Source organism: Phocoena sinus, chromosome 11 (genome assembly GCF_008692025.1).
Source record: "Phocoena sinus isolate mPhoSin1 chromosome 11, mPhoSin1.pri, whole genome shotgun sequence".
Lineage (NCBI taxonomy): Eukaryota > Metazoa > Chordata > Mammalia > Artiodactyla > Phocoenidae > Phocoena > Phocoena sinus.
In genome coordinates this window covers 38,105,603-38,128,181 of record NC_045773.1, presented here as the reverse complement: position 1 = coordinate 38,128,181, position 22,579 = coordinate 38,105,603, and the positions used below count along the sequence as shown (strand labels likewise).

The window sequence follows — 22,579 nt, the reverse complement described above, 5'->3', positions numbered from 1 at the left end:
CCCCCTCCCCCAACACGTGTAGTCGTTAACTCTGTAGTTCCCCACGACGCAGGACCGGCAACTCTGGGTACTTGCAGCGGGACGCTCGCGACAGGAAGAGGGTGGGTTTGGTAGAATTGGGGAACAGCCAAACCTCAGGCAGTGAAAGAAAAAGTAACTTTATGATGAAAGCAGATTACAGACAACAGCTTAGCACTTAAAGATCTTAGCCAAGATCTCCTCGGGGGCCCACCTGCCCCTGGACGGGTCTCCATGGACGCAGTGAAGTGTAGAACAGAGCCCTGGGCTGGCAACCTGAACCTTCTGGAACACCGACTCTTCCTGGGGCTGCTTTCTTGTCAGGAGGGATGAGGTGATCTCAGAGGGCCTCTAGTTTTAAAACAGTATGTTTTTTTCTGGCCTCTTCCACTCCCCAGGGATCGCATGGGAAGTGGGGTGTGTGCATGGGAGAAGTGACTGTAAGCTAAATAGAACAGGAGTGGGACAAAGTCCTCCCTCCAGGACTGGAAAGATGGCAGCAGGAACATGAAGGTCAGAGGCAGGTGACTCCTGGCTTTATGTTGCTTCTTCAGGCCTGGGCTCCTGGCAGGTCGGGCCAGCCCAGCCCCAGTAACAACGGCAGCTGAAGGACTCCCAATCTCCAGGGCTGCCATCTGGCTCCAGGTGCAGAAAGACTTCCAGTTGTCCTGGGTCTTGCCAAGCACATCGGCCATGGCCATGGCACCGCTGGTGACTGCAGGCCATGGCTGCCCTGGTCACGTTGATCACATAAGGGCCCAGGGTGCTCACTAGGTAGTCATGGAGATGCCAGCACTCCTCCTGAGGAGAGGGAAGGGATGCATCAATGCTTCTGCTCCATGGCCCTGACATGGTCTTTCCCCATCTCTGGGACCCCAGCATGGGCTGTGTGGCAGGCTGGAGGGGGCAATGATCACCTCAGAACTGGAGAAGCTCAGGTCCCCCCAGAGCACCACGCCGGCTGCCCCCAGTGCAGCGCTCACACCAATGGTCTGCACAAGTTCATCCTGGAGGCAGAGAGCTGCTAAGCCAGGGCTGGGCTGGCCAGCTCCATCTGGCCCAACCTCCACCTTCAAGAACTTTCATGGCTCACTGCCATGATCCGATTCCACCCCTAGAGGAGGGCCCCTTGGCCCTGAGCCTCTGAGTGGCTTCTCAGGCCCTCAGAGAATGTCATGCCTCCCCAGTCAGACCCCTAGACTTCAGTTTTCACTCACCTGGGACAGGAACCTCCCAGAGCTCCGGTGTGTGAGGCGGGCATAGGCCAGGACAGGCAGGGGATGTGGGTGCCCAGCGAGGGCCACACGGAAGGCCTCCTCCAGGCGGTATCGGACAAATGCGTGGTGGTGAGCAGGTGGTAACCTGGGTGGGAGGTATATGCTGGGGAAGAGGGCGCTGGAGGCGGCCCAGAGCCAATGCAGTTGGGTGTTGCGGGCAAGGGTGGCTGCATGGCAGTGGCCCGTGTAATTGGAAGCTGTACCATGCCAGCCATTGCCACAGGCCGGGAAGCGATAGAAGCCCCAGAGCCCGTGGGGCTGCAGTGCCCGGCCTAGCCGCAGTGTGTCCTCCATCAGTGCACGGGCTGCCTGTTCAAAGCCGATACGGGCCTTGTAGAGCTGCTCCTGGGGGTCCAGGTTGGGGAATACCCGCCGTGCCCAAGCCCAGGAGGCTGTCTGGTAGACCTGGCGGCGGCCCCAGTTCCCAGACCAGAGTGGACACCATTCCTCCCAGTCCAGTACTGCCAGGCCAGTGAAGCCAGGTTGCAGGCTGTGGCGGATCTGATAGGCAGCCCGTGCCAGGTGGCGGTCAAGGGGCACAGCCTGGGGGATGCCCCCGTTGTGAGCTGTGCCCTTCGGCCCAAGGTAGGGATAGAAGCCGAGCTGGTTCTTGTAGAAGATGGTGACATTCTGGCCGTGGAAACGCTGGCCACGGTTGGCTGCAATGCCCAGGGCCTCTAGTGGCAGGTGCACGCCAAAGCGGGCCTTACAGTGTGCTGAGGGCACATTCCACAGCACCAAGAAGGGGCGTTCAGGGGCTTGCAGCAGGGTCTGGCCACATCCCAAGCACAGGGCCACCCCTAGCACCAGGGCCAGGCCTAGCTGCATGGTCATGCCCCAGGGATGGAAACCTGCAGGAGAGAGGGGGTGTGAGCTTAGACTCCATGGCCATGGCCACACCTTCCACACAGCAGAGAAAGCTGGGAAAACTCCTCCAGCTCCTCCTCACAAGAAAGGGAGGTGCATAAAGCCTGGTTCCCAAGGGGTCTCATAGGCCTCTCAGAGCAGCCACAACCCAAGCTGGCTTGGGCAGCTCCCCTTCTGTATTGTCCATCTCTGCCATGGCACCACCGTGCCCTCTGACACCTCCCCCACCTACAGCTTTCACAAGTCCCCTTCTTTCCTCTGCCCATTTTGTTTCCTGCCCCAAGAACACTCAGCCCCAACCTTGCCTGGCTTAATTTCTACTCAGCACTCAGGTCTCTGCTATGACATCACCTGCCCTGGGAGGTCTACCAGATCTCCAAGTGGAGTGAGGAAACTTGAGCTCCCACTGTCCCAGCATGGATCCTGCCACAGTATGCCTGCCCTGTCCCTTGGGCTGAGACCCTATCTGTCTAGTTCCCCACTGCCTGTGCCCAATCCAGGGCCTGTAACACAGCAGGTGCCCAGTGAATGGTGATGAGTGAATGTCTCCTTGTCCCCTGGGCCTGGCAGAGTGAGAGAGGTAAAAGGCAGGTGTCCCTCCACCCATGGCCCTAAGGCCGAGGTGGATCTGAGGGCCCCTGCAGGGACAGAGGACCTAAGACAAGGCTGGGAGATGAGGGTGGGGGTCAACAAATACACTGTCACAACCACACCCAACAGAAGCCTTTATTCAGCCACACTGAGAGCTCTGAGCCACAGTCATGGTGCCATCTCCACTGGCACTCAGGAAACATGCCTAGGCTGAAGCTGCCCTCGGGGGATAGAAGCTGAGGGATGGCCAGTGGGCTGAGGCTGGTACTGTCCTGGGCAGTCAACTGACCCAGAAAGACAGCATCTTGCCCTGGGTAGCCCTCAGATGTCTTTCTCCATCCAGAATATGGGGCGTCTTCTCAGGTCTTGGTATTGAGTCTCCAGCAGGCTTTGTGGAGGGGGCCCTCCTGGAGGTGGGGGTAGGGTGGTCAAGGGCTCAGGCAGGGGTGGGGGTGGCGGCAATGATGACCCCTTGGGGGCTCTTGGGGCAGCTTGGGCAGTCAGGCTAGGGGCCCTGCAGGGTGGCCGGGGAAAGGAGGCCCTGGGGAAGGCACTGAGCAGGGTGGCAGGCAGCCACCGACTGGTGAAGACCAGGCCCTGCACAGGCTCACCCAGCTGGTAGCCCAGGTGGGCGTAAAAGTGCAGCTGGTCATGGGTGGTGAGGTGTAGCCGGCGGAAGCCCCGGGCCTGAGCAAAGGCTTCAAGGCCCTCCATGAGGCAGCGGCCAAAGCCACGGCCCCTCAAGGCTCGGGCCACCACCACCGTCTCCACTAGGAGGCTCTGGGGCCGGTCCAGCACCCGTGACAGGCGGGCATGGCCCACCACAATGGGGTCTGCCTCTGGCGTGGGACGGGGGCTCAGCAGCATCAAGCAGAGGGGGAAGGCATCTGAGGACTGGCCCAAGGAGTGCAGGCGGGAGGCGCGGCTGCGGGGCCACTGCTCATTGATGAGGTCGGCACAGGCATCCAGGAGCTCAGGTCGGCAGTGCACAGGCTCCAGGGTCAGCTCAGCCAGGTTGGGGGCTGGGGTCTCCTCTGGCTGGCGTGCGGGATCCAGGGTCAGCTCAGTTGAGCCAGGACTGAGGGTCATCTCTGGATGGCATGCAGAACCCAGGGTCAACTCAGCTAGCCTGGGGCTCAGGGTCAGATCTGGCTGGTGTGTAGGATCCAGGATCAGCTTGGCCAGGTTGGATCTCAGGGTCACCTCTGGCTGGCATGCAGGATCCAGAGTCAGTTAGGCTGGAGTGGTACTCAGGATCAGCACCACCTGGTGTATAGGGTCTAGGGTAGGAGTCAGCTTGGCTGGGCCAGGGCTCAGAGTCAGCTCTTGCCTACATGTGAGATCCAGGCTCAGCTGCCAGGCTGGGAGCCAAGGTCATCTCCTGCTGGGTTCCAGGTGGCTCAGTGCCAGGCTGGGGGTTAAGGCCACAGTCTCCAGGCAGTGGTATCTCCTGAGACCAGAAGGGTGCTCCTCCTGTGGACAACAGCCATGCTGGGCTGTGCCAGAAGGGAGGATGGGGCTGGGGCAGGGAGTGGCTGACAGAGTGCTAAGGAGGGCCACGCATCCTGGAACTGGTGGGCTGCACCTTGTCCCCATACTCACCTGATGGCACAGGTGACCTGGAGGATCCCATCCCCTATACCTGAGGGACCTGACTCAGGTGGAGAGCAGAGGTGATGGATCCTGGGTGCTCTGCCTTACACTGGATGGAGGCTGAGGGCTAAAGGCTAGGGCAGAAATCAAGACTCCAGGCCCCAGCCTTCTCTGACTACCGCTTTGTCCTCCCCAGGAGAGTAGATCCAGCCCTACACCATTGCATCTGGCTGGCCATCAGACAGAGCATACAAACTAGACACCACAACCCCCTGCTTAAACGCTGTATTCCCTTCGGAGGGAACACAGCTTCCCTAGGAACTCCCCTGTCCCACCCTTCTCCCTACTCCAGGTCCCAGCCTTTTTGACCACCTGGGCCATGCCTGCCACCTAACCGATATTGGGGTGCCATTCACCCACCCATCAGGCTCAAATTTCCCCTCCCTGTACTGCCTTCCCTACCAGGGGCACAGAGTCCCTGGCTCCCTCCCCAACACTGCCCAGCTCAGGACACTTTGACTGGGCATGGACCCAACTGCCCCTCAGAAAGGGCCCGGCTCACACAGCAATGTGGCTCCTGCAGGCCTGGCTCCCCACTGGCCTGTTTCGTAGCCACCCTAGCTAGATAAGAACCACAGCTTCCTTCCTACATCCACAGGGGTGTCCAACGGCTACCAGGTTGGGGGCTCAGACCTCCTGACCCCGAACTGCATTGTATGCCCATCCTACCACAGGCTCTGCTGGCAGAAGGGTCAATGCTGGGGGATTTCTAGCGATAGGTGGCCGTTGGGCCCCACCCTTCTACTCACCTGTTCCAGAGAGAATGCCCTGGCTCCCCTTCCCCACCTCTGCAGGAAGGCCCCGTGAGCTTGAGGCCAATTCCACACTGACCAGTAACAGGTAGCCCCCTCCCCTCATACCACATCCCACTCAGAGGGCTATAAGCCCCTCACCTGCATCAGCCACCTCCGCAGCAGCTGCACCCCTGGACCAGGAGAGAGGAAACCCCAGGATCCGCCCCTGAGCCTGGAGCCTCAGACTTCCCCCTCAGGCTTAACCCTTTCTGTGCCGATCCCACCCACTGTGGGTGGGGCTCCCGGGTCCACAGAGAGAGGCGACAGTCTCTCCTGCCTCGGTTTCCCCCTTCCTCCCACTGGGTGACAAACCGTGGAGTTTGGGGGTGGGGGCTTCGGGAGCTTGACTCTGGGCGGCTCGGCATGCTCTGGGAGGGAACGACAGACGCAAAGAGGGCGTGCGGGGGCGGCTTAGTCACTTGAGAACTGTACGCGCGGAGCAGACGGGGAGAGCGGGGGACAATGAGGACGAATACGCCGCGCATGGGGAGAGGGGCAGTACTGACATGCTGACGCCTGGCTCCGGGACGCTCCGTGTCCTCGCTCCACACGGATCTGTATCTCGCTGTCTCTGGCTCGGACTCCTCCGGCCCCCGGCGCTCGCACCCTAGCGGAGAGGCGGACGCACTGCAGCCGTCACGGCCCGCGGCACACCACCAGGTCCCGGGTCTTCGGGGCGGCCAGCCCCCGGCCCCGGCGCCTCGCGTCATAATACAGACCCGACGCAGACTGGATCTCTGCCCTGGCTCTACCTCTGCCCCTCCCGCCCTTGCTTATCCAGGCCCAGCTCCCAGTGAGCGCGAACCGAGCGCCAGCTCCATTACGGGTGGGCTGGGCTTCCATCTCGCCCCGCCTCGCCCCGCCCCAGACTCAGATAGGTCTCCCCCCAGTTAACTTTGTTTCGGCTCACGTCAGCCTCCTGCCCAGCGTGGAAACGGTCAGGTGGAGCTTCCTCCCGAAATTTGGGCCCAATCCTGAGAAGCAGCCGCCCTCGGACAGTCATCAAATCAGAGCAAGAGAAAAGAATTTTCCTGTGCCCTCTGGATCCCAGCGCCTGCACGTTTTAGGTGCTCAATAAACAGCTCTTGAAGTTAGAATCATGTCTGCTTTATTTGTGAGGCTGTTACCTCTGAACGGATTCAGGCTGCTGTACAGGGCTGATTACCGTCGACATATAGTAGGAGCCAAAGGGCTCCATCGCTATAGAGGTAGAGGTAGAGGGTAGAGATTCAAACCCAGATTCACCTGGGTTTGAATCTCAGCTGCTCTATTTTCTGTCTGCAACCTTGGGTAAAGTGCTTACCCTCCTTCCTTCCTCCCTCCCTCCCTTTCTTTCTTTCAGCATGCGGGATCTTAGTTCCCTGACCAGGGATCGAACCCCCGCCCCCTGCAGTAGAAGCATGGAGTCTTAACCACTGGACCGCCAGGGAAGTCCAGAGCATCAGTTCTTGTGATTGCTGCAGTTTAAAGACTGGCTCAATGTCTCTGGAGGAAATATTTTTAACTCTGCTGGGTGGGTGCCCAAGGCTCTAACTCCTTATGCAACTATCTTGGTCTGTAAGCAGGTGTGAATGGGCTAGCATATGCTCATGACAGTGCCTGAGTGTACTTCTGACTGTGACCATGACTCATGTGACTGTGCCTGTACTTGAGAAAGCTGTAGCCAGGTCCAGATTGCATTAGGTACTCAATGTGTGCATGTGCCAATCACCACATGCCCCACTGCTCACACCATGTTCCCGTCCACCCACAGTAGCAGCGACATTTGAACTCCACAGCCAACCGATCCTTGAGTGAGAGGGCACCTTGGAGGGTCAGAGGCCCACCACCAGGCGTGGACTCGATGGAGAAACTGGTGGGGCTGAGGATGAGGCGGGCCTCGGGGTGACTGGGGCGCCGAGCACAACGGCCATGGCCAGAGCACAGGACTTGACTGCACAGAAGAGCCCCACTGGTCACATTCAGGATGAAGGGCCCCAGTGTCGTGTCAACATACTCCTTGATGGCCTGGCAGGATTCCTAGGTGGGAGGGGGAGCGTCAGGACACCACGGCCATGCACGGGTCCACCTAGGGCATTGAGGCACTCACCTGCTGGTCAACCAGGACTGCAGGGGTAAAGGGTGGGCCAGGGTCTCCCCAGTCAGCCTGGAAGCCCCACTCCTGCCGCCACCCTCACCCCCATCCTGGGCTTGAGCTCACCTTGGTTCTTGTGTTCTCCCAGCTCACCCAGAGCACCACTCCTGCTGCCCCCTGGGCTGCACTCTCCCCCAGGCTGTGCTCCAGCTCCTCCTGGGGAAAGGACAGCATAGCTCTGTGGGGCCTCCCTCCGTCCCCACAGCAGCCTGCTGTAACACGATTGCATGGGACAAATAATTCATAGCCTGCTCTAGCTGTGGTGGCCAGAGGCAAGCCTGCCCTTAGTCTAGCCTGTGAGTGCCATGCAGGCAGGGATGATTTCTTTCTAAAGAATGCTGAATTGTCTGTGCCTAGCACAGAACTTGGCACACAGTAGGTGCTCAAAGAATGTGAGAGGGAACGGATGAAAGTGTCCCAAGGCTAAAGTGCCCCAGGGCTATGTGGCCTCACTTACTGGACTAATGCCTGACAATGTAGGTTACAAGGTGGGCCGGGTCACAGGAGACTCACCAGGGGCAGAAAGCGGTTAGTCATGTCGTAGAAGATCTGGACGTAGGGCAGCACTGGCAGATCAGGGTACCCTGCACCCACGGCCAAACGGAATGCCTCACCCACACGGTGCTGCACAAACATCCGTGCCTTCTTCGTGCCCTCCAGTGCTGCGGGCAGGTAGATGCTGGGGTAGAGGGCACGGCTCTGGCCCCACAGCCACCCCAGCTGGTCATTCTCAGCACGGATGCCTGGTGGGCACTGGCCAGTGTAGTTTGGATTTTTAAAGTCATAGTTATAGCAATCAGGGAAGCCATAGAAGCCCCAGAGGCCACGAGGCTGCAGTGCTTGTCCCAGCCTGAGAGTGCCTGCCATCCAGGCCCGCGCAGCCCCCTCGAACTGGTCCTGAGCTGCTGCCTCCACCCAAGGAGCTGGCCAGTCAGGGTGCTGCCCCTGTACCAGTGCCCGTGAGCGCTGCCGGTAAATGTCCTTGGTGTCCCAGTTGAAGGCCCAGCGTGGGCGCCATGCCTCCCAGTCAATAACTGCCAGCCCTGAGAAGTTGGATGCAGGCATGGCAGCCAGGATGTCCTGGAACGCGCGGGCCAGGTGGACAGCCAGGCTGGCATTCTGGGGCAGGCCACCGAATACGGGTTCCCCAGCAGGTGTGTAGTAAGGGTAGGTGCCCAGCTGGGAGCTGTAGAAAATGGTCATGTCAGGGCCGCGGAAGGTCTGCCCCGGGTTGGCCACCACATCAAAGACACTGACATCCACGTCCACGCCATGCCTCTCTAGACACCACTGGGTGTTTGCATTCCAGATGGTGGCGAAGGGCCGGTTGGGTACCAGGGGCTCCCTGGAGCCTTTGGCCATGCCGAGCAAGTTCAGGAAGAGGGTGCAGATGGGAAGCAGGTGGGCTGCCATGGCACAGGGCAGGTGTAGAGAAACCTGGCCAGGAGAAGCAGAGCTGAAAGCAGGCCTTGAACTCCCTGACCCCTACTGAGGGCAGGCAGGCCAAGTCCCTTATTAATCCACCTCTGTTCTGGCTTCAAGTAAATATTGACCTGCAGGGTTCGGGGAAGTCAGAGGGCAAAGGAGAGGCATTGAGGGGAACATGGCCACTAGAGGGCACATCCGAGTTGCCTCTTGGGCCGACCTCTGCCCTCTGTCTCCCACAGGTCTTGTCCTGGCTTGCCCGCCCCCTTTCCCCAAGGGCCACAGAAGCCATGACATCTGTCTTGAGAAGAGTGGCTGAGAGCCAGGCCCTCAGCCCCCAGGCTGGCTGACTGACGGAGGCGGGGGCTTCCCTGTCTCTTCCCCCAGGAATCCTGGCCACCCATGCAGGAGGGCATGCTCAGTGACGCAGGAAAGGTCAGCCCAGCCCTCCTGTACACCCGCCAATCTGCCCACTTGTCCCTGCTGACCTCAGGGCTGAAAGGCCTCATTCTCCAAACTTCCTGACCTCAGGGTGAGGGCCTATGCAGGGCTCAGCAAGATTCTGTTCCTTAACTCTGGCCTCAGCTGCACCGAGACTCTTGGAGGAAGAAGCCGCTGCTAGAAACCCTGAGCTTTTGTAGGGGTCACCCCACCCAGTCTGGGGGCGGGCTGAGGGGCGGGCTTTGGATTAGAGGGCTGGGCCAGACAGCAGAGCCACCTCTGCACTCCTAGCAAAGTGCCCTTGGTAGGAGGTGGGGCTAGGCCGGAAGTGGCCCCTCCCACTCTGTCAGCACTGGGGCTGGACTTTGTGGCTTTACTTGGGATGGTGTGGGGATGGAGGCAGTGCATGGGGGCCATCTGGGCGGCAGATCCGACTGGGTGTGATACTGGAGTCTGGGTGCCTTTCCCACGTGCCTGCATTATGACATCTATGGGCCCTAGGCACTTCCACCTTTGTGGACCCATTCCTCAAAAAAATATTTTAAGGGAATGGTTAGGACTCTGTGCTTCCACTGCAGGGGACACGGGTTCGATCCCTGGTCGGGGAACTAAGATCCCACATGCTGCGCGGCCAAAGAAATACATATTTTTAAAAAAATATATTTAACGACTATACTGGCATAAGTACAGATATAATCCAGACTGAATTATTTCATATTCATTATTCCTGTATTTTTTCTTCTGATTAAAAAAGATTAAAATTAAAACATTTTTGTGGGCCCGTATAAGTATTGTGGCCCTGTGCCTACAGTGCCTAGTGGATAAATCATCCCCCCTTTAGGGACCTGTGTCTGAAAGGAACTGTGTTCCTCAAGTCAGGGCTGCGTTGTCACCCTTTGCATATGTGCTGGATCAGTGACTGTGTCTGTGTAAAGCTCCAGTTAGTGGACATTTGGGACTCTCCACAAACTCCAGTAGTATGTATGTGCAAGTGTGGGACCCAGTGCCTGGGACTTGGTGTGTGTGAGACCCTGTTTTATGACCATGAGACACCATGTTTGTGTGACCACGGGTATGAGCATGAGTGTATCAGTGAAGACGCGCTTGTTCATTCCTTCGTGATTTTGCTTGTTTGCTGATTCAGACGCTAGCAACTGAGACCTGCTAGGTGCTCAGGCCCAGGCTTGCCTGCCAGAGTGGGGTGAAGGAAACATCATGTTCCTGGCCCAGGTGAAAGCACTGAACAGCCCAGTCTGAACCTGAGCTCATAGCCAGGTCACAGCTGCGTGGGTCAGGTCACAGGTATGTCTGGATAACCTGTGTGTTGACAGGTTACAGATGTGGGCAGGGGAGCTAACAGGTATGCATGGGTCACATCTGTGTAGGGGAGGTCACAGCTGTGTGGGGGGTCACAGTTGGGTAGGGGAAGTCACAGGTGTTGGGGAGATAGGTCACAGCTCCTCCTTCCTTGCCCTCCCTCTGCTGGCTCCATCATCTTATGGCCTTATTGATCGACACCTGAATCTACTCTCCAGCCGGCCTCTCCCCACCTTGGTCACAAGCAGCCAGGACCCCTCCCTTACCCCCACCATGTGATTTGACATCTCCCTCCCAGTGCTACCACCCTCTCTATTCTCTGCCATCAGCAGCCAGAGGGATGAAGGATCACTTTACAACCTGAATCAATATCGATTTGGTGAGGATTGCTTCCCCAGGCTCTAACCACACAATCCCCTTGCCTGTATGCCTCTGGGGAGCACTCTCCACTGTCCAACATCTGACTTGGCCTTGGCAACCAAAGTGCATCTCCCTTTATGCCTTCATACCCCTGAGGATGGCAGTCTTTGCTGGTGTGGTTCATGGGTGCATCCCCAGCACCCAGCCCAGCCCTGGCACATGTGTGTGTTCAGTGTGTTCACTGAACAGGTAAGATAGTCACTATCATCAGACAAAATCAGGCCTGGTGCCACTCTAGGGCCACCTGCAGCATAACCCTCTGTCACACCCAAGCCTCAAACTCTGTCTCCATTTGTGTTCTGTCTTCCTCCAGCCTTTGCCCATGCTTTGTTCCCAGCATCAAGTTTCCCCCCCACCTTTCAAAACTCAGTGTAGGGACTCTCAATGTAGGGACTTCCCTGGCAGTCCAGGAGTTAGGAAACCGTGCTTCCACTGCAGGAGGCAGTGGTTCGATCCCTGGTCGGGGAACTAAGATCCCATGTGCCGTGCATGGTGCGCCCCCCCACACCCAAAAAAAAAACCCAACCCAACCTCAATGTAGAAAGCACTTCCTTGAGGCTACTTCCCGAGTCCTTGTGGCTGGGGTGCCCTCCTCACTGATCGACAGTTTCTTGAGTACATCTCGAGCCGGTATTATCTGAGGGCAGGGGATCAGTCATCACTGATAGGGACAGGAGGAATCCAGGTGTGGGTCCAACGGCTGAGGGGAGGGGCAGGGCCCCACCCAGAATAACTCACTTCAGAAGCAGAGGAAGTGAAGCAGGTCAGAGCTGGTATGACAGCTCTGGCTGCTACTTCTCTCCCCTGGGACAGCTGGGGACAAGCTATGCTCTCCCATGGCCATTACAGGGCTGACTGTTGAGGATGCCTCCCCCTCACCCCATCATGCATCTCTGCAGTGGGACAGGGACTGGACCTCATGATTCAGATCCCAATGCCCTGCTTGCCTCCTCCTGACCATACCCAGTGGAGGACTCTGAGCTAGATGGGGAGAAGTGCGTGTGGCTGAAGTCCACTGTCCTTGGGACTGGGGAGTGGAGGAGCCGCCCTTGCCTGTGAGAACAGCAGGGAGGAGTGATCTGGCTACCTGCCCAGCCAGGGAAGATCAAACATCCGCTTTCCCCTTTCTCCTTGGGTGGGCAAGGCGAGGCGACTGGCACCAGCCCAGCTGGGGATACAGTACCAAGTAGGAGAAGCACAATGAGCCCCATCCCTCACAGAAGGTTGTACCCAACTGCTTTCCAATCAATATAGATAAAGCAAGGTCCTTGGTGTTGGGGTGGACTGTGAGTCCCTCCACTCCCAGTGGCCCCTGCCCTAGCAGGACAGCTAGAGTGGGAAGCTCTGGCCTGCAGATCCCAGTGAATGAATTTTACAGATGAGAAGTCGCCAGCAGAGAGTCTCAGAGAGACAGAACTGAGCTCAAACCTTATATGGAAGACCCTGAAATCTCTCTCACATGCCCTGGCCCAGGCACAGACAGTCCAAGCAAAGAAGCAGTTGTTTCATATTTAATTTACAAAAGAGACCCCAAAATAATAATAATAAACTATTCACGGGCAGGGGAGTAGGGTCAGGTCCTCCCCGGCCCAGCTGTGCCCCTCTTCCTCTCTGGCAGGGAGAGAAGGGGCCTCCCACGGGACTGTCCCTCCCCCTTAGAACAGGGGGTGGGAGCTGGTACGGACACCCTACTGGGCATCCCAGGGGGTTCTGCCCCTTCAGACTCTGGTTTGTCCACCCCTTGTGGGCTCCTACATGCCTAGCAGAGCCCTTGTGGCAGAGGCCAGCTTGCCTGACAGCTGCGTGAGAGACCCTTACAAAGTCCAGGTGAGGGCCAGGGCGGCCACAGCCAGCAGGCTGGTGAGGTGGGACCCGGACCAGGCCCCACTGGCACCCCCAGCTGCCCGCCTGCGGTCCCACTGGCATTGCTCGCCGCCCCAGCCTAAGTAGCACTGGCAGCGAAAGTGCGTCTGCAGGTGGTTGCGGTCGGCCCAACTGAGTTCCCCCTCTGGTCGCAGCTGTGGCTCACCAGGTGCGTGGCTAGGCACTAGGCGGAAGCTGCTGGCACTGAGGTGCAGGAAGGTATTAGCACTGGGGTCACGGCGCACACAGCGCCCGTGGCCATGGCACTGGGCCCAGCTGCAATACTGGGCAGCCCAGGACACATTGACGACGTAGGGTACCAGCAACCGGGTCAGGTAATCCTTGAGGTACTGGCAGGTCTCCTGGGGGCAGAGGTCAGGGATCAGGGTCAGCTGTCTCAGCTCACAGGCCCAGATGGAAACTCTGTTTACACTGTGGTGACTGTACCTTCTTTTAACAATGCACACACACACACACACACACACACACACACACGCACGCACGCATGCCTGAGCCCTCACTGTTCCTATTCCTTCTAAGAAGGGGGTGGGGGCAGGGACTGGAACCCAGCAGGGCAGATGGGGCAGAGTGGAACTCAACAGCTGGTCAGGACAGCAAATCCCCCTTCCTGGGAGAAGGGGAGGGACTGTGTCTTCTCTGTTGGGACTGGGGCTCCTTGGGTGGGGGACAGATGAGGGGACCACTTTGAGGTTTGCAGCCAAAAGCACAGACGCTCTGCCTGTCCCTGCAGACTCAGCTCCAGTAGGCTGGGTGGGTCTTACTTACCATGCTGGTGGTGTACCCCGCATCACCCCAGAGGATGACACCAGCTGCACCCAGGGCTGCACTCTCGCCAATGGTGGAGATGAGATCCATCTACGTGGGGAGGAGATGGTCACTGGGGAATACTGAGACCACAGGGTGAGAAGGACAGACAGTGTGGGCAGGCCCTAGCCTGTTCAGACCTGCTAACCTCCCCGCAGCCCAGTCCTCTCCTTCTCACCCCTAGGCAGCAGCTGTTTCACTTTCTCCTTAAATGTTTAAGCCATTTCCACCCCCACTTCTGGCCTCCCATTCCCAAGCCAAGGGCCCACTTGAGCCTAGTATGTACCTATCAGGATGGACCGCAAAGTCAGAATACTAGGCCCAAGTCCCTGCTCTACCTGGATTTGCTGGGAAGTTCTGGGTAAATTTCTCAGCATCTCTGGCCCTCAATTTTTGTATCCACAAAATGGAGATAACAATGCCACCCTTTCATAGGGTTACAGAGATAATGAGGTGAGGAGATATAGAGTAGCCAGTAAGCTTGGGGGCAGGAGGCCTGCAGTGGTTTCCCAAGGACGAAGGCAGGGCCCTGGGAGGCACATACCTCGCTAAGCCCTGTGAGTCCGCGGCTATAGGTGGGCCTCGTGAAGACGTAGACCGGGAGTGCATGGTTGGCATGGTGGGTGTGAGCCACGCGAAGGGCCTCCTGAACACGGAAGCTGACAAAGTTGCGGCCATGTGTGGAGGAAGCGAGTGTCTCTTCCAGGTATACAGAGGGGAAGAGGGCCGTGCTCTCGGCCCACAGCCAGGCCAGCTGGTCATTTCGGGAGACCTCAACATCAGGGCAGCGGCCTGTATAGGTCTCCCAGTTCTGCACATAATCATGGTTGTAACAGTCGGGGAAGAGGTAGAAGCCCCACAGGTGCCGAGGCCGAAATGCCTTGACAAATCGCAGTGTCTCCAGCATGAACTGGCGTGCAGCAAACTCAAACTCATACTGCGCCTGCTTCACTATGCGGTCTGGTGGCCAGTCAGGGTGGCGACTGGCCACCAACTGGCGTGATAATCGGCGGTACACGTCCTTGTCCTGCCAGTTGCGTACCCACACTGGCCGCCAGTCCTCCCAGTCGATGACTGCCAGCCCTGCAGGCTCCTGTGTACGAATGTAGCGTTCCACATGTCCCTTTAGCATCTCCAGGTGTACCCAGAGGCTGCCATTCTGTGGCACACCACCATGCACAGACCTCGCCACCGAATCGAAGTGTGGATACATGCCCAGCCGGTCACGGTAGAAGATGGTGATGTTCTGGTTCACGAAACCCTCATTAGGTGAGGCCTGCACATCAAAGGCCTTCATGTCCTTTGGGTCCAGTGGCACCTTGTGGCGTGGGCCACAGTCTTGTGTGGGCACATCCCATGCTACCACAAAGGGCCGGCCTGTGAAGATGGGTGGTGCTGTGGGCTTCAGCTCCGTGGCCCATGCCACCGCCAACAACAGGGCCAGTGTGACGGCAGGGCCCAGGCCTGCCCACATGCTGGGGGCTGCAGGAAGACAGTGTCACCTGCCTGGCACTACCTCAGGAACTGGGGGAAAGGTGGGAGACAGCAAATCAGTCTATAGAATCCTGGAGGTGTCCACCCCAAACCCATCCATACTCCCAAAGCCCATGCTGTGTAGGGCACCGTGCCCAGGGTTGTTCAGACCCTGTTATTGGCTATAACAGGTCTGAGAGACCACAGACCACTGAGGCGCAGGAACTCACTGCCAGGGCTCCTTCCTGGAGCAGGTAGCCTACGGCTGGGCAGGAACTTGTTAGGTCTGTGACCTCTCTGAGAACTGGACGAATTGAGCTATAGACTCACTGCCCAGACTCATACATGGCTGAATACCACCCAGGACAAGGTTTCTGAGAGCCCCAAACCGAGGCCCACTCTACCCTGTGAAGTACTCTTGGTCCTGAGAAACCATAGCATTTGGGTGAGGCAAGGCACAGCTGATGAAGCAGCTAGGAAGCTGTAACAGCCCCAGAGCTGGTATCTTTTTTTGCACCCGCCCAGCATCAGAGCGAGGCTAATAGACTTTGTCTCAGCGAAGACACTCTCCCAAGCTTGGTGGAGGCCCCGCGGGGACAAAGGGGTGGTGGATCTCCCACGGTGGCGCTGGCAGACCGGCATTTCCCTCTACAGCTACCAGAAATGATCGCGCCCGCGGGCCAAGCGGCCCGGGGTAAAGCCCACTCCACCTGGCCTTTGTCCGGGACCCCGCCCCCGCCCCGCACGTGGGGGCTGAACCCGGCCCAGAGTTGGGGGGGTGGTCCTGGGCCGCCTCCCTGGGAGCTCAGAACAGAGCCCGCGGAGAGAGCCGCCAGGCTCGCACTGCCCTCCCTCACCTCGCGCAGGGAGCCGCCGGGACCTGCGCCATGGCCATCGCCATCCCCGCCCCAGCCCGGCCCGCTCCGGCCGCTCCACCAGGCACTGCCCCGGTTCGGCGCCTCTACTGGCTCCGCCCCCCCAGCCCGCGGGCCCTTTAAGAATTCAGCGCGGAGGCGGGCCCTGCGCAGGATTTGCGGCGGGGTCGAAAAGGTGTGCCTGACTTTCGGGTAGCCAGTGCTGCGTTTTGGGCTCCAAGGTCCCCAGATCCTCTGCCGAGGAATGTGACCATAAATCTGGAACTGTGAGACCCCTCCAAATGGGGCTTTCTTGTGGAGTCTCAGCCGTGAGGGCCAGTCAGCCCCAAATTCCCCCCCGCAGCCTGCGGCCGGTGGTACAGTCCTCGCTGCTCCGCGACGCGGCCAGCCGCTTAAAGGGACAGCATAAAGGACGGGGGTCGGGGAGGGAATAAAGGAAGTGGCGTTCCGTCACCCGGCCAGAAGGAGGTGCTGTGGGACCCCGAGGCCTTGGCCGGGGGTAGTAGTGAATCTGGCTCAGCATCCCTGAGCGTAGTCTCCAGTCCTGGGGCCCCTTTGTATGGAAAGGGGGACGGTGACCAGAGCCGACCTCTGGTCTCGCAGGACAGTAATGTGCCGCCCCCTACGGATCAGGGCTCCCTTCCCCCGACCCTGGTCTGAAGGGAATCCCCGCCCCCTGCCAGACTTGGGGAGGGGGCCTAGCACCCGCGTCTTAGCTCTTCCAGGACTGCGTGGAGGCAGTGGTTGTCCGGGCAACACGAGCTGTGGGTCGCAGCTAGGCCCGCCCGGCTGGGGCCAGTAAGCCCAGCGGGCCCTGGGGATAGGGCGTCCCCCTGCCCCCGACCTGCATCAGGCACAGGCCAATCCCTGGGCTCCCATCGCCTCCTGTCCAGTCTCTGGGGGGCCTGTGGGAGCCCCCAAGGCTTCCTTTCAACTCTGAGGAAGCTGCCACCCTTGCAGAAGTTCCTGGACAGATGGCAGAGAAAGCCGGCCCAGCCAGAGGGTTTCCCCTGGGCCTCTGCCCAGTATCCTAAGTCCTTTGGTCCTGTAAGCCCCTCCCTCTGGGGAGCAGGCTTGGAGCTGGAATGGGGGGAGTATTCCTTGCCTCTTCCTAGATCCTCTCCCCCGGGATCCTCAGCTCCCCAAAGGGCTCGGGTCTGTATGGCCAGCCCATTCCCCGCCCGCGCGACTGGGAGGAGAGGCAGGGAGCGCTGCTGCGAGCGCATGTACCAGGGTGCAGACCAGTCGTCTGCCCTGGGCTCACCTGTGTGGGAGTCCGTCGGCCCAGTAGGTCGGCGGCCTCCCTCCTTCCCGGGGTAAGTCTCCAGACAAGCTACTCGCACCAGCTGCTGCCCTCCGGGCAGCCCGCCGGCAGCTTGATAAACCCCATCCCTCCCACCCGCTCCCGCCTCCCGCCCTGGCCCTTTCTCCTCACTTCCTGCTGCCCCTCAGAGAGGAAAGGGCCAGGAACATGCGCGGGGGAGGGGACCGCCTTGACCGTTTCCCTCCGGCGTGCCCTGCAGGCTGGCTGCCCGCCCCACCCTTCCCCTGAGTAGGCCCTGGCCCAGCAAACTGCACCAGGTGACAGGAAGGCTGGGGGACCTGGTTCAGGTGCCAGCCTCCCCCATGCTGGCAGCTTCCTTAACACTGAAAGCTTTTCTCCCCAACCTGCCCTTAAGGTTGAGAACCATCCTCAAATCCAGCAGCTTGTGAGTGGAGAGGCCCTGGTGGTGGCGTTTTGGGGAGTCAAACTACTTGGGGGATGTTTGGCAGATGATCCCCCAAAGCAGGTGGTGAAGAAGAGAACCAGCCCTGGGGTGGGGGTGTTGGGGGAACTTACAGGAGCTGAGTCAATTTTTTTCCACTGAGAGCGGAAGCATCCCAAGTGTGACAGAGTGGACAATGTGTTGATGTGGGTGACTGCTGGGGGGATGGGCAGGGCCTGGGAGGGTTCTGCAGGGTGCTCTCCTGCCAGAGGATGTTCCTGGGTGGATTTCACTAAGATGCTGCAGAGTAAGGGGCTCCTTACCACATGGGTGAGGAAAGGGGTGTATTCCTGTGGGAAGGAGGTGCCCATAACGCGGCTAGCTCCCAGGAGGGCTACAGCAGGGTCCCAGCAGACCCCTCCAGAGGTACAAATCTGCACACCCTCAAATCACCCTGAGCCTACCCGCCCCCCGACCCTACCAGCCCACCTCCTTCATGCCCAGGCCCGCTCTCCTAACAGAAGGCTGTGTAAGACTGGGGGACTGGGGGAGATGGGAACATATCCTAGAGTCTACCCTGATGACCAAGGAGTCCAGGACATGGCATGGGAGGGTGGTGTCCCTGGACCACTGTGCTGGCTCCACAAGGGACACAGGCCTTAAAAGCTCCAAGGCTGGGGGCCCCTGGGGAAACAAAGGCCAGACCAGACTGTCCCAGGGCAGGGACACTTCCTCAGGAAGGAAGGAAGTGAGCACAGCCCAGTAGGAGGGAGTGGGGAAGCACAGCCCAGTAGGAGGGAGTGGGGAAGCACAGCCATGACCCCCATTGTTTCCAGCTTTGGGGTCAGCTAGGGCAGGCCCACCACAGGGAGTTCCCCCACACTGGGACAGTGGTGATGGGCTGCCACCCAGCATGGCAGAACCCTGGCCTTGGGGCAGTCAGTGGGAGGGACAGTGGAGGACGACGATAGGGCCTTATGCCTGGCATCTTATTGGGGAAACGGGAAGGTGCCCAAAAAAAACTGCAAGTCTAGGCTGCAGAGGGTGATCCTGCTTCACACTTGACAAGTTTAAACCTCCAAAAGACAGGTAGGCCAACTTCCCAGACCCAGCAGCCTGTGTCCTTGAACTCCCTCCTCCCTTGCTGGGAGATGGGCTGATGGCCAAGGGCTAGGCCTAGTAGAGAACCAGCCTCATAGCAGGACCTGAGAAGTGTAGGCCAAATGTCCACAGGGAGCAGACTGCAGGTGAGAAGACAGGGCAGAAAGGACCAGAGGAAGTATTGGGTAGCTGAGCTTTACCTGCTAGAACAGAAGCCCCAAGCCTACTCTCCTGGTAGTGCAAGTAGGTTTGGGCTGCAGAGCCTTGCAGTAGGTCAAGGGCAGTGGTACCCACTTGGCTGCTGTCCACCTAAGGCTGGGCCTTGGAGGTCCATGGGGCTCAGGCTGTGACCTCACGTGGCATCAGCTGGCACAGCTGGGGGCAGGACAACTGTTCCAGACCTATGTGTGGTCACACTCTCACCTCAGGTCAGGCAGATGGGGCCAATCCCTAGTGAGGTACTCCAGGGCCTTCCAATTCCAGGGGTCCCCGCTTATTGAACACAATACACAAGTACGAATGGCTCTCCATCCTGAGGGGGTCTGCAATGAGGTCTGTGTGAATACACTGCCACCTGCTGATTGTAGCTGGAATGGCCGCAGGCTAGGCTCATGCTCACTCTGGGCCTCGCTGGAGATGTGGGCAACAAGAGTCCCCCACCCAGGCCCACCTACTATGCCCAGGTGGTGGTCTAGATACTGGGTATCAAGCCTCAGAGATGTCATTCTTGTATGCAGGGTCTACAAATAATTTTATTGAACAAATAACACAACAGCCTTCCTAGATTGAGGGCTACCCTCCCCAAGCCATTTCTCACACGCTTAAAGAACAGAGTTTGCACAGTAAGGAATTAAAAAAAAAAAAAGTCATTTTTATGTAGAAATCAGACTCTGCCCCAACATCGTGGACTAGACTATTTACAAGCTTTCACATTTTAAGTATTCCTTTATGATTGTTCTCTCCTTTCTGTCCCTACCCAGGGCTCCAGTACTTTTCTCTTACTGATCCTGAAGGGATGGGTATACTGTAGGGGAATGGGTGGTGGGCTCCTCAGAGCTACTGGCACCAGCCCTAGGGTGCTGTCCCTTATCACAGGGTGGTGGATGTGTAAGGGCAAGGGGGATTAGACACAGTAGGTGGGATGTGACAACACCCCATAAGCACAGGCATCCAGAGCCCTTCCTGATCCCCATCCTATGCCCTCTCAGTTGGGGTAGGGGTCAGCAACTAGTTGCAGTGGGGAGGGATCAGCCCAGCCCGGGGTAGAGGGAGAAACCTCCCACACCTATTAACAGCCAGCAAACTGTCCATCCATCTGGGGGTGGGAACAGATGGGCAGGTAGGCAGGAAGAATCAGGCTTGTTCTGCCCCCAGCTTCTGTCCAACACAGGAGGAATCGAGGTAGCAAACGGCTGAAATGCTCCAACGAGAGGGTAAAGGAAGTGAGGGAAAGGAAGTTCCACTTGTGTACAGCTCCCACAGCCCTGGGGCTGGAAAAAGGCAGACCTTACTTGTAAAGTGCTGTAGCCTCCAGCAGGGCTGGGCCCTAGGCAAGCTTGGAAGAATGCAGGCCAGGCAAGGGCACAGGAACCAGGCATTCCTGAACAGCATATGCCCTGCCATGCTCCTTGTAGGGATTGCTGGGAAAGGTGGACTGGTAACTCCGCCATCAGCCCTTGCCAGCCACCAGCCACCTCTTGTCCACATACAAACCAACACCCAACCAGCATTGTAGGACTGCCCTGCTCACAGTTGAAGGTTCCGGGCCAGTGGAGTTTATTCACGGTTGTGGCCCCAGCCTAGGTTCCTCAGTGGAAGCCACACCTTGAGCCTGGGGGTTTCTTGCTGGGGCAGGGGGTGTTTATGCCTGCCACCCCCCAGGCTCACACCTCATAGAGGATCACAGGGAAATCCACGTGGATGCGGGGGGGATCCAGCTTCACGATGCCCTGCCATGGAAACAGAGGCTAGTGAGGGCCAGCTCAGGGCCCCTACTCCAGGAAGCCTTCCTGTTCCTCCCAGCTCCTCCCCCAAGAGCCCCCACCACAAGAGCAGACGCCATCTGGGTCTACCTCCACACAATCAACATAGGCTCTATGACCACTGCCCAGCCCCTCACCTGAGGAATCAGGTTCTTATGTACCCGCCTCAGCTTGGCCCGCTTCTGCCCGTTCTTGGTGACGATTGTCTCCTCATAGAACTCGTGAGCCAGATCCCCATCCTCGTCATAGAACATGGAGCTGTGCAGAGGGAGAGGGGAACAGGCTGGGCTGGAGCCCCAACCTAGTCATGGCAAATGCCACAGATCACAGGTAAGTATGCCCTCCCCCAAATGGGGAGGAACAACCTTGGTGGGAGGAAGGGAGGTTAGTATGCCTGGAGAATCCCTTGCTTAGTATCTGGGGTATACTAGAAGGAAGTGGGGAGTGGGGTGGTGGCCAGTGCTACTCTGTCAGATTATGAGAAGAGAGGCCATACCAAAAAATCACTGGTTTGTTCAGCAAGAGTAGCCGTTCCATCAGGCCCTTGCCTTCACCCAGGGCTTCTAGAGTGGGCAGGATGGTGGCCTGGGCATGTTGGTCTCACTCCAGAAGACACTGCTGGCCCAGGGCCAAAGCCTGAGATAGCAGATGCCTGAGCTAGGAGGGAGCCTAAAGAGAAAAAGCCTGCATCCTCCCCCATCCAGGTGGCTGATGCAGCCAAACTGCCACTGTTGGGGTCCCCCTAGTATCTACAGCCAAATCTCCAGCATCACCTGAGTGTCACTCCCCAGGGTCCATCACAGCCAGGCCAATCTAGTACTCCTGTCTGGGCCGCTTAGGGGAGGGGGGAGGTCAGTGCTCCAGATCTGGGAAACATACCTGGGTGAGGGTCTTTTTCCCCAGGCCCCATCCCCAACGCTGGGGACCAGTCCTGCTTTCCCGGCCACTACCCAGAGAGGTCCAACCCCACCACTGTGGGGAACGGAAACAGACAAAACAGAGGGTCATTCTCCCCGAGAGAGAACTGGAGGTGAGGGAGGATAGGAGCCTTCAGCTTGCAGGCTAGGATGGATGGGATGAAAGGAAGAGGTTCTGAAGTCTCAGGGAGGCCCTATCTTAGCTTCACCGTGAGGAGGGCCTGCCCAGGGACAAGCCTCAGGCCCACTCTTCTCCTCGGGAGACCTTCAGAGCAGCCAGGCCGCCAGGAACCGACTGCTCGGCTTTCCCCACCCCTTGTTCCTCTGGGAGCCTGAAATATGGGAACCGTCCTGACTCGGGTGTAGGGGGTACAGCGGCGGGAGCGCCCCATGACGCGGGGCACCCAGCCGCCCGTCTGTCCTCCCGGGGGCGGAACCCCACGCCCTTACCCGCGGCGCGTGAATACGAAGGGGGGCACGACTCGGCCTCGCGGTCGCACCAAAGCTTGCTCAGCGACAGCCGCCTCCGGGCCGCCGCCCCCCGCCGCCGAGGCGAAGGGCCACAGGCCCCGAGCTTTGGAGCCGCTGGCGCCCATGTCAGGGCCGCCGGCGCATGGCGGGCCCCGCGGCAGCTTCGCTCTCACAGGACCGTCCGCGCCGCCATGCCCCGCCTAGGGCTCCGCTCGCAGGTGCCGCCGCCGCCGCCTTCCGCAGGCTCCGCTGTCTCCACGGAAACCTCACTTCCGCTTCCGAACACTGCGTATGCTCCTGCCTCTGATTGGCTGCTTCTCTCGTCGGTCCGCGGGGCTGGGCTAATAGCTGCCCTCAGATGCTAGGTATCCCAGCATGCACTGCGAGACGCCAGGTCCCAGCAGGCCACGCCCTCTCCAGCTGGGGCAG

The 22,579-nt window shown here is 58.9% G+C and overlaps 4 protein-coding genes across 12 annotated transcripts; all 4 read right to left on the bottom strand.

Moving 5' to 3' along the window:
• Positions 1 to 137: 137 nt before the first annotated feature.
• On the bottom strand, positions 138 to 6,203 carry HYAL3 (hyaluronidase 3). Of its 4 annotated transcripts, none has more exons than XM_032648720.1 (4): positions 5,707 to 6,203; positions 1,236 to 2,146; positions 936 to 1,025; positions 138 to 819 (listed from the first exon to the last, which is right to left on the bottom strand). In XM_032648720.1, exons 2-4 carry the CDS (start codon positions 2,127 to 2,129, stop codon positions 556 to 558), a joined length of 1,248 nt encoding a protein of 415 aa, XP_032504611.1. In that variant the 5' UTR covers positions 2,130 to 2,146; positions 5,707 to 6,203; the 3' UTR covers positions 138 to 555. The 4 variants fall into 4 exon arrangements, with proteins under 4 accessions (XP_032504611.1, XP_032504613.1, XP_032504612.1 ...); XM_032648722.1 differs by having other exon boundaries at positions 1,236 to 1,380; positions 5,707 to 6,175; XM_032648721.1 differs by lacking the exons at positions 936 to 1,025; positions 5,707 to 6,203 and adding an exon at positions 5,300 to 5,697.
• On the bottom strand, positions 2,875 to 4,064 carry NAA80 (N-alpha-acetyltransferase 80, NatH catalytic subunit). Its single transcript, XM_032648723.1, is given in 2 exon segments — positions 2,875 to 3,938; positions 3,940 to 4,064. Coding segments are annotated over 2 exon segments (894 nt in total). The 5' UTR covers positions 3,970 to 4,064; the 3' UTR covers positions 2,875 to 3,074.
• Positions 6,204 to 6,291: 88 nt separating the features above from the next.
• On the bottom strand, positions 6,292 to 17,370 carry LOC116762041 (hyaluronidase-2). Of its 6 annotated transcripts, none has more exons than XM_032648712.1 (6): positions 17,238 to 17,342; positions 14,170 to 15,149; positions 13,587 to 13,676; positions 7,848 to 8,771; positions 7,401 to 7,490; positions 6,292 to 7,219 (listed from the first exon to the last, which is right to left on the bottom strand). In XM_032648712.1, the coding sequence occupies exons 2-6, from the start codon at positions 15,097 to 15,099 to the stop codon at positions 6,908 to 6,910; spliced, it is 2,346 nt and encodes a 781-aa protein (XP_032504603.1). In that variant the 5' UTR covers positions 15,100 to 15,149; positions 17,238 to 17,342; the 3' UTR covers positions 6,292 to 6,907. The 6 variants fall into 6 exon arrangements, with proteins under 6 accessions (XP_032504603.1, XP_032504604.1, XP_032504609.1 ...); XM_032648713.1 differs by lacking the exon at positions 17,238 to 17,342 and adding an exon at positions 15,956 to 16,056; XM_032648718.1 differs by lacking the exons at positions 13,587 to 13,676; positions 14,170 to 15,149; positions 17,238 to 17,342 and adding an exon at positions 9,286 to 9,430.
• A 2,142-nt stretch (positions 17,371 to 19,512) lies between these two features.
• TUSC2 (tumor suppressor 2, mitochondrial calcium regulator) lies at positions 19,513 to 22,401 on the bottom strand. The gene is made up of 3 exons (XM_032650385.1): positions 22,130 to 22,401; positions 20,900 to 21,020; positions 19,513 to 20,729 (listed from the first exon to the last, which is right to left on the bottom strand). Exons 1-3 carry the CDS (start codon positions 22,273 to 22,275, stop codon positions 20,664 to 20,666), a joined length of 333 nt encoding a protein of 110 aa, XP_032506276.1. The 5' UTR covers positions 22,276 to 22,401; the 3' UTR covers positions 19,513 to 20,663.
• Positions 22,402 to 22,579: the final 178 nt, after the last annotated feature.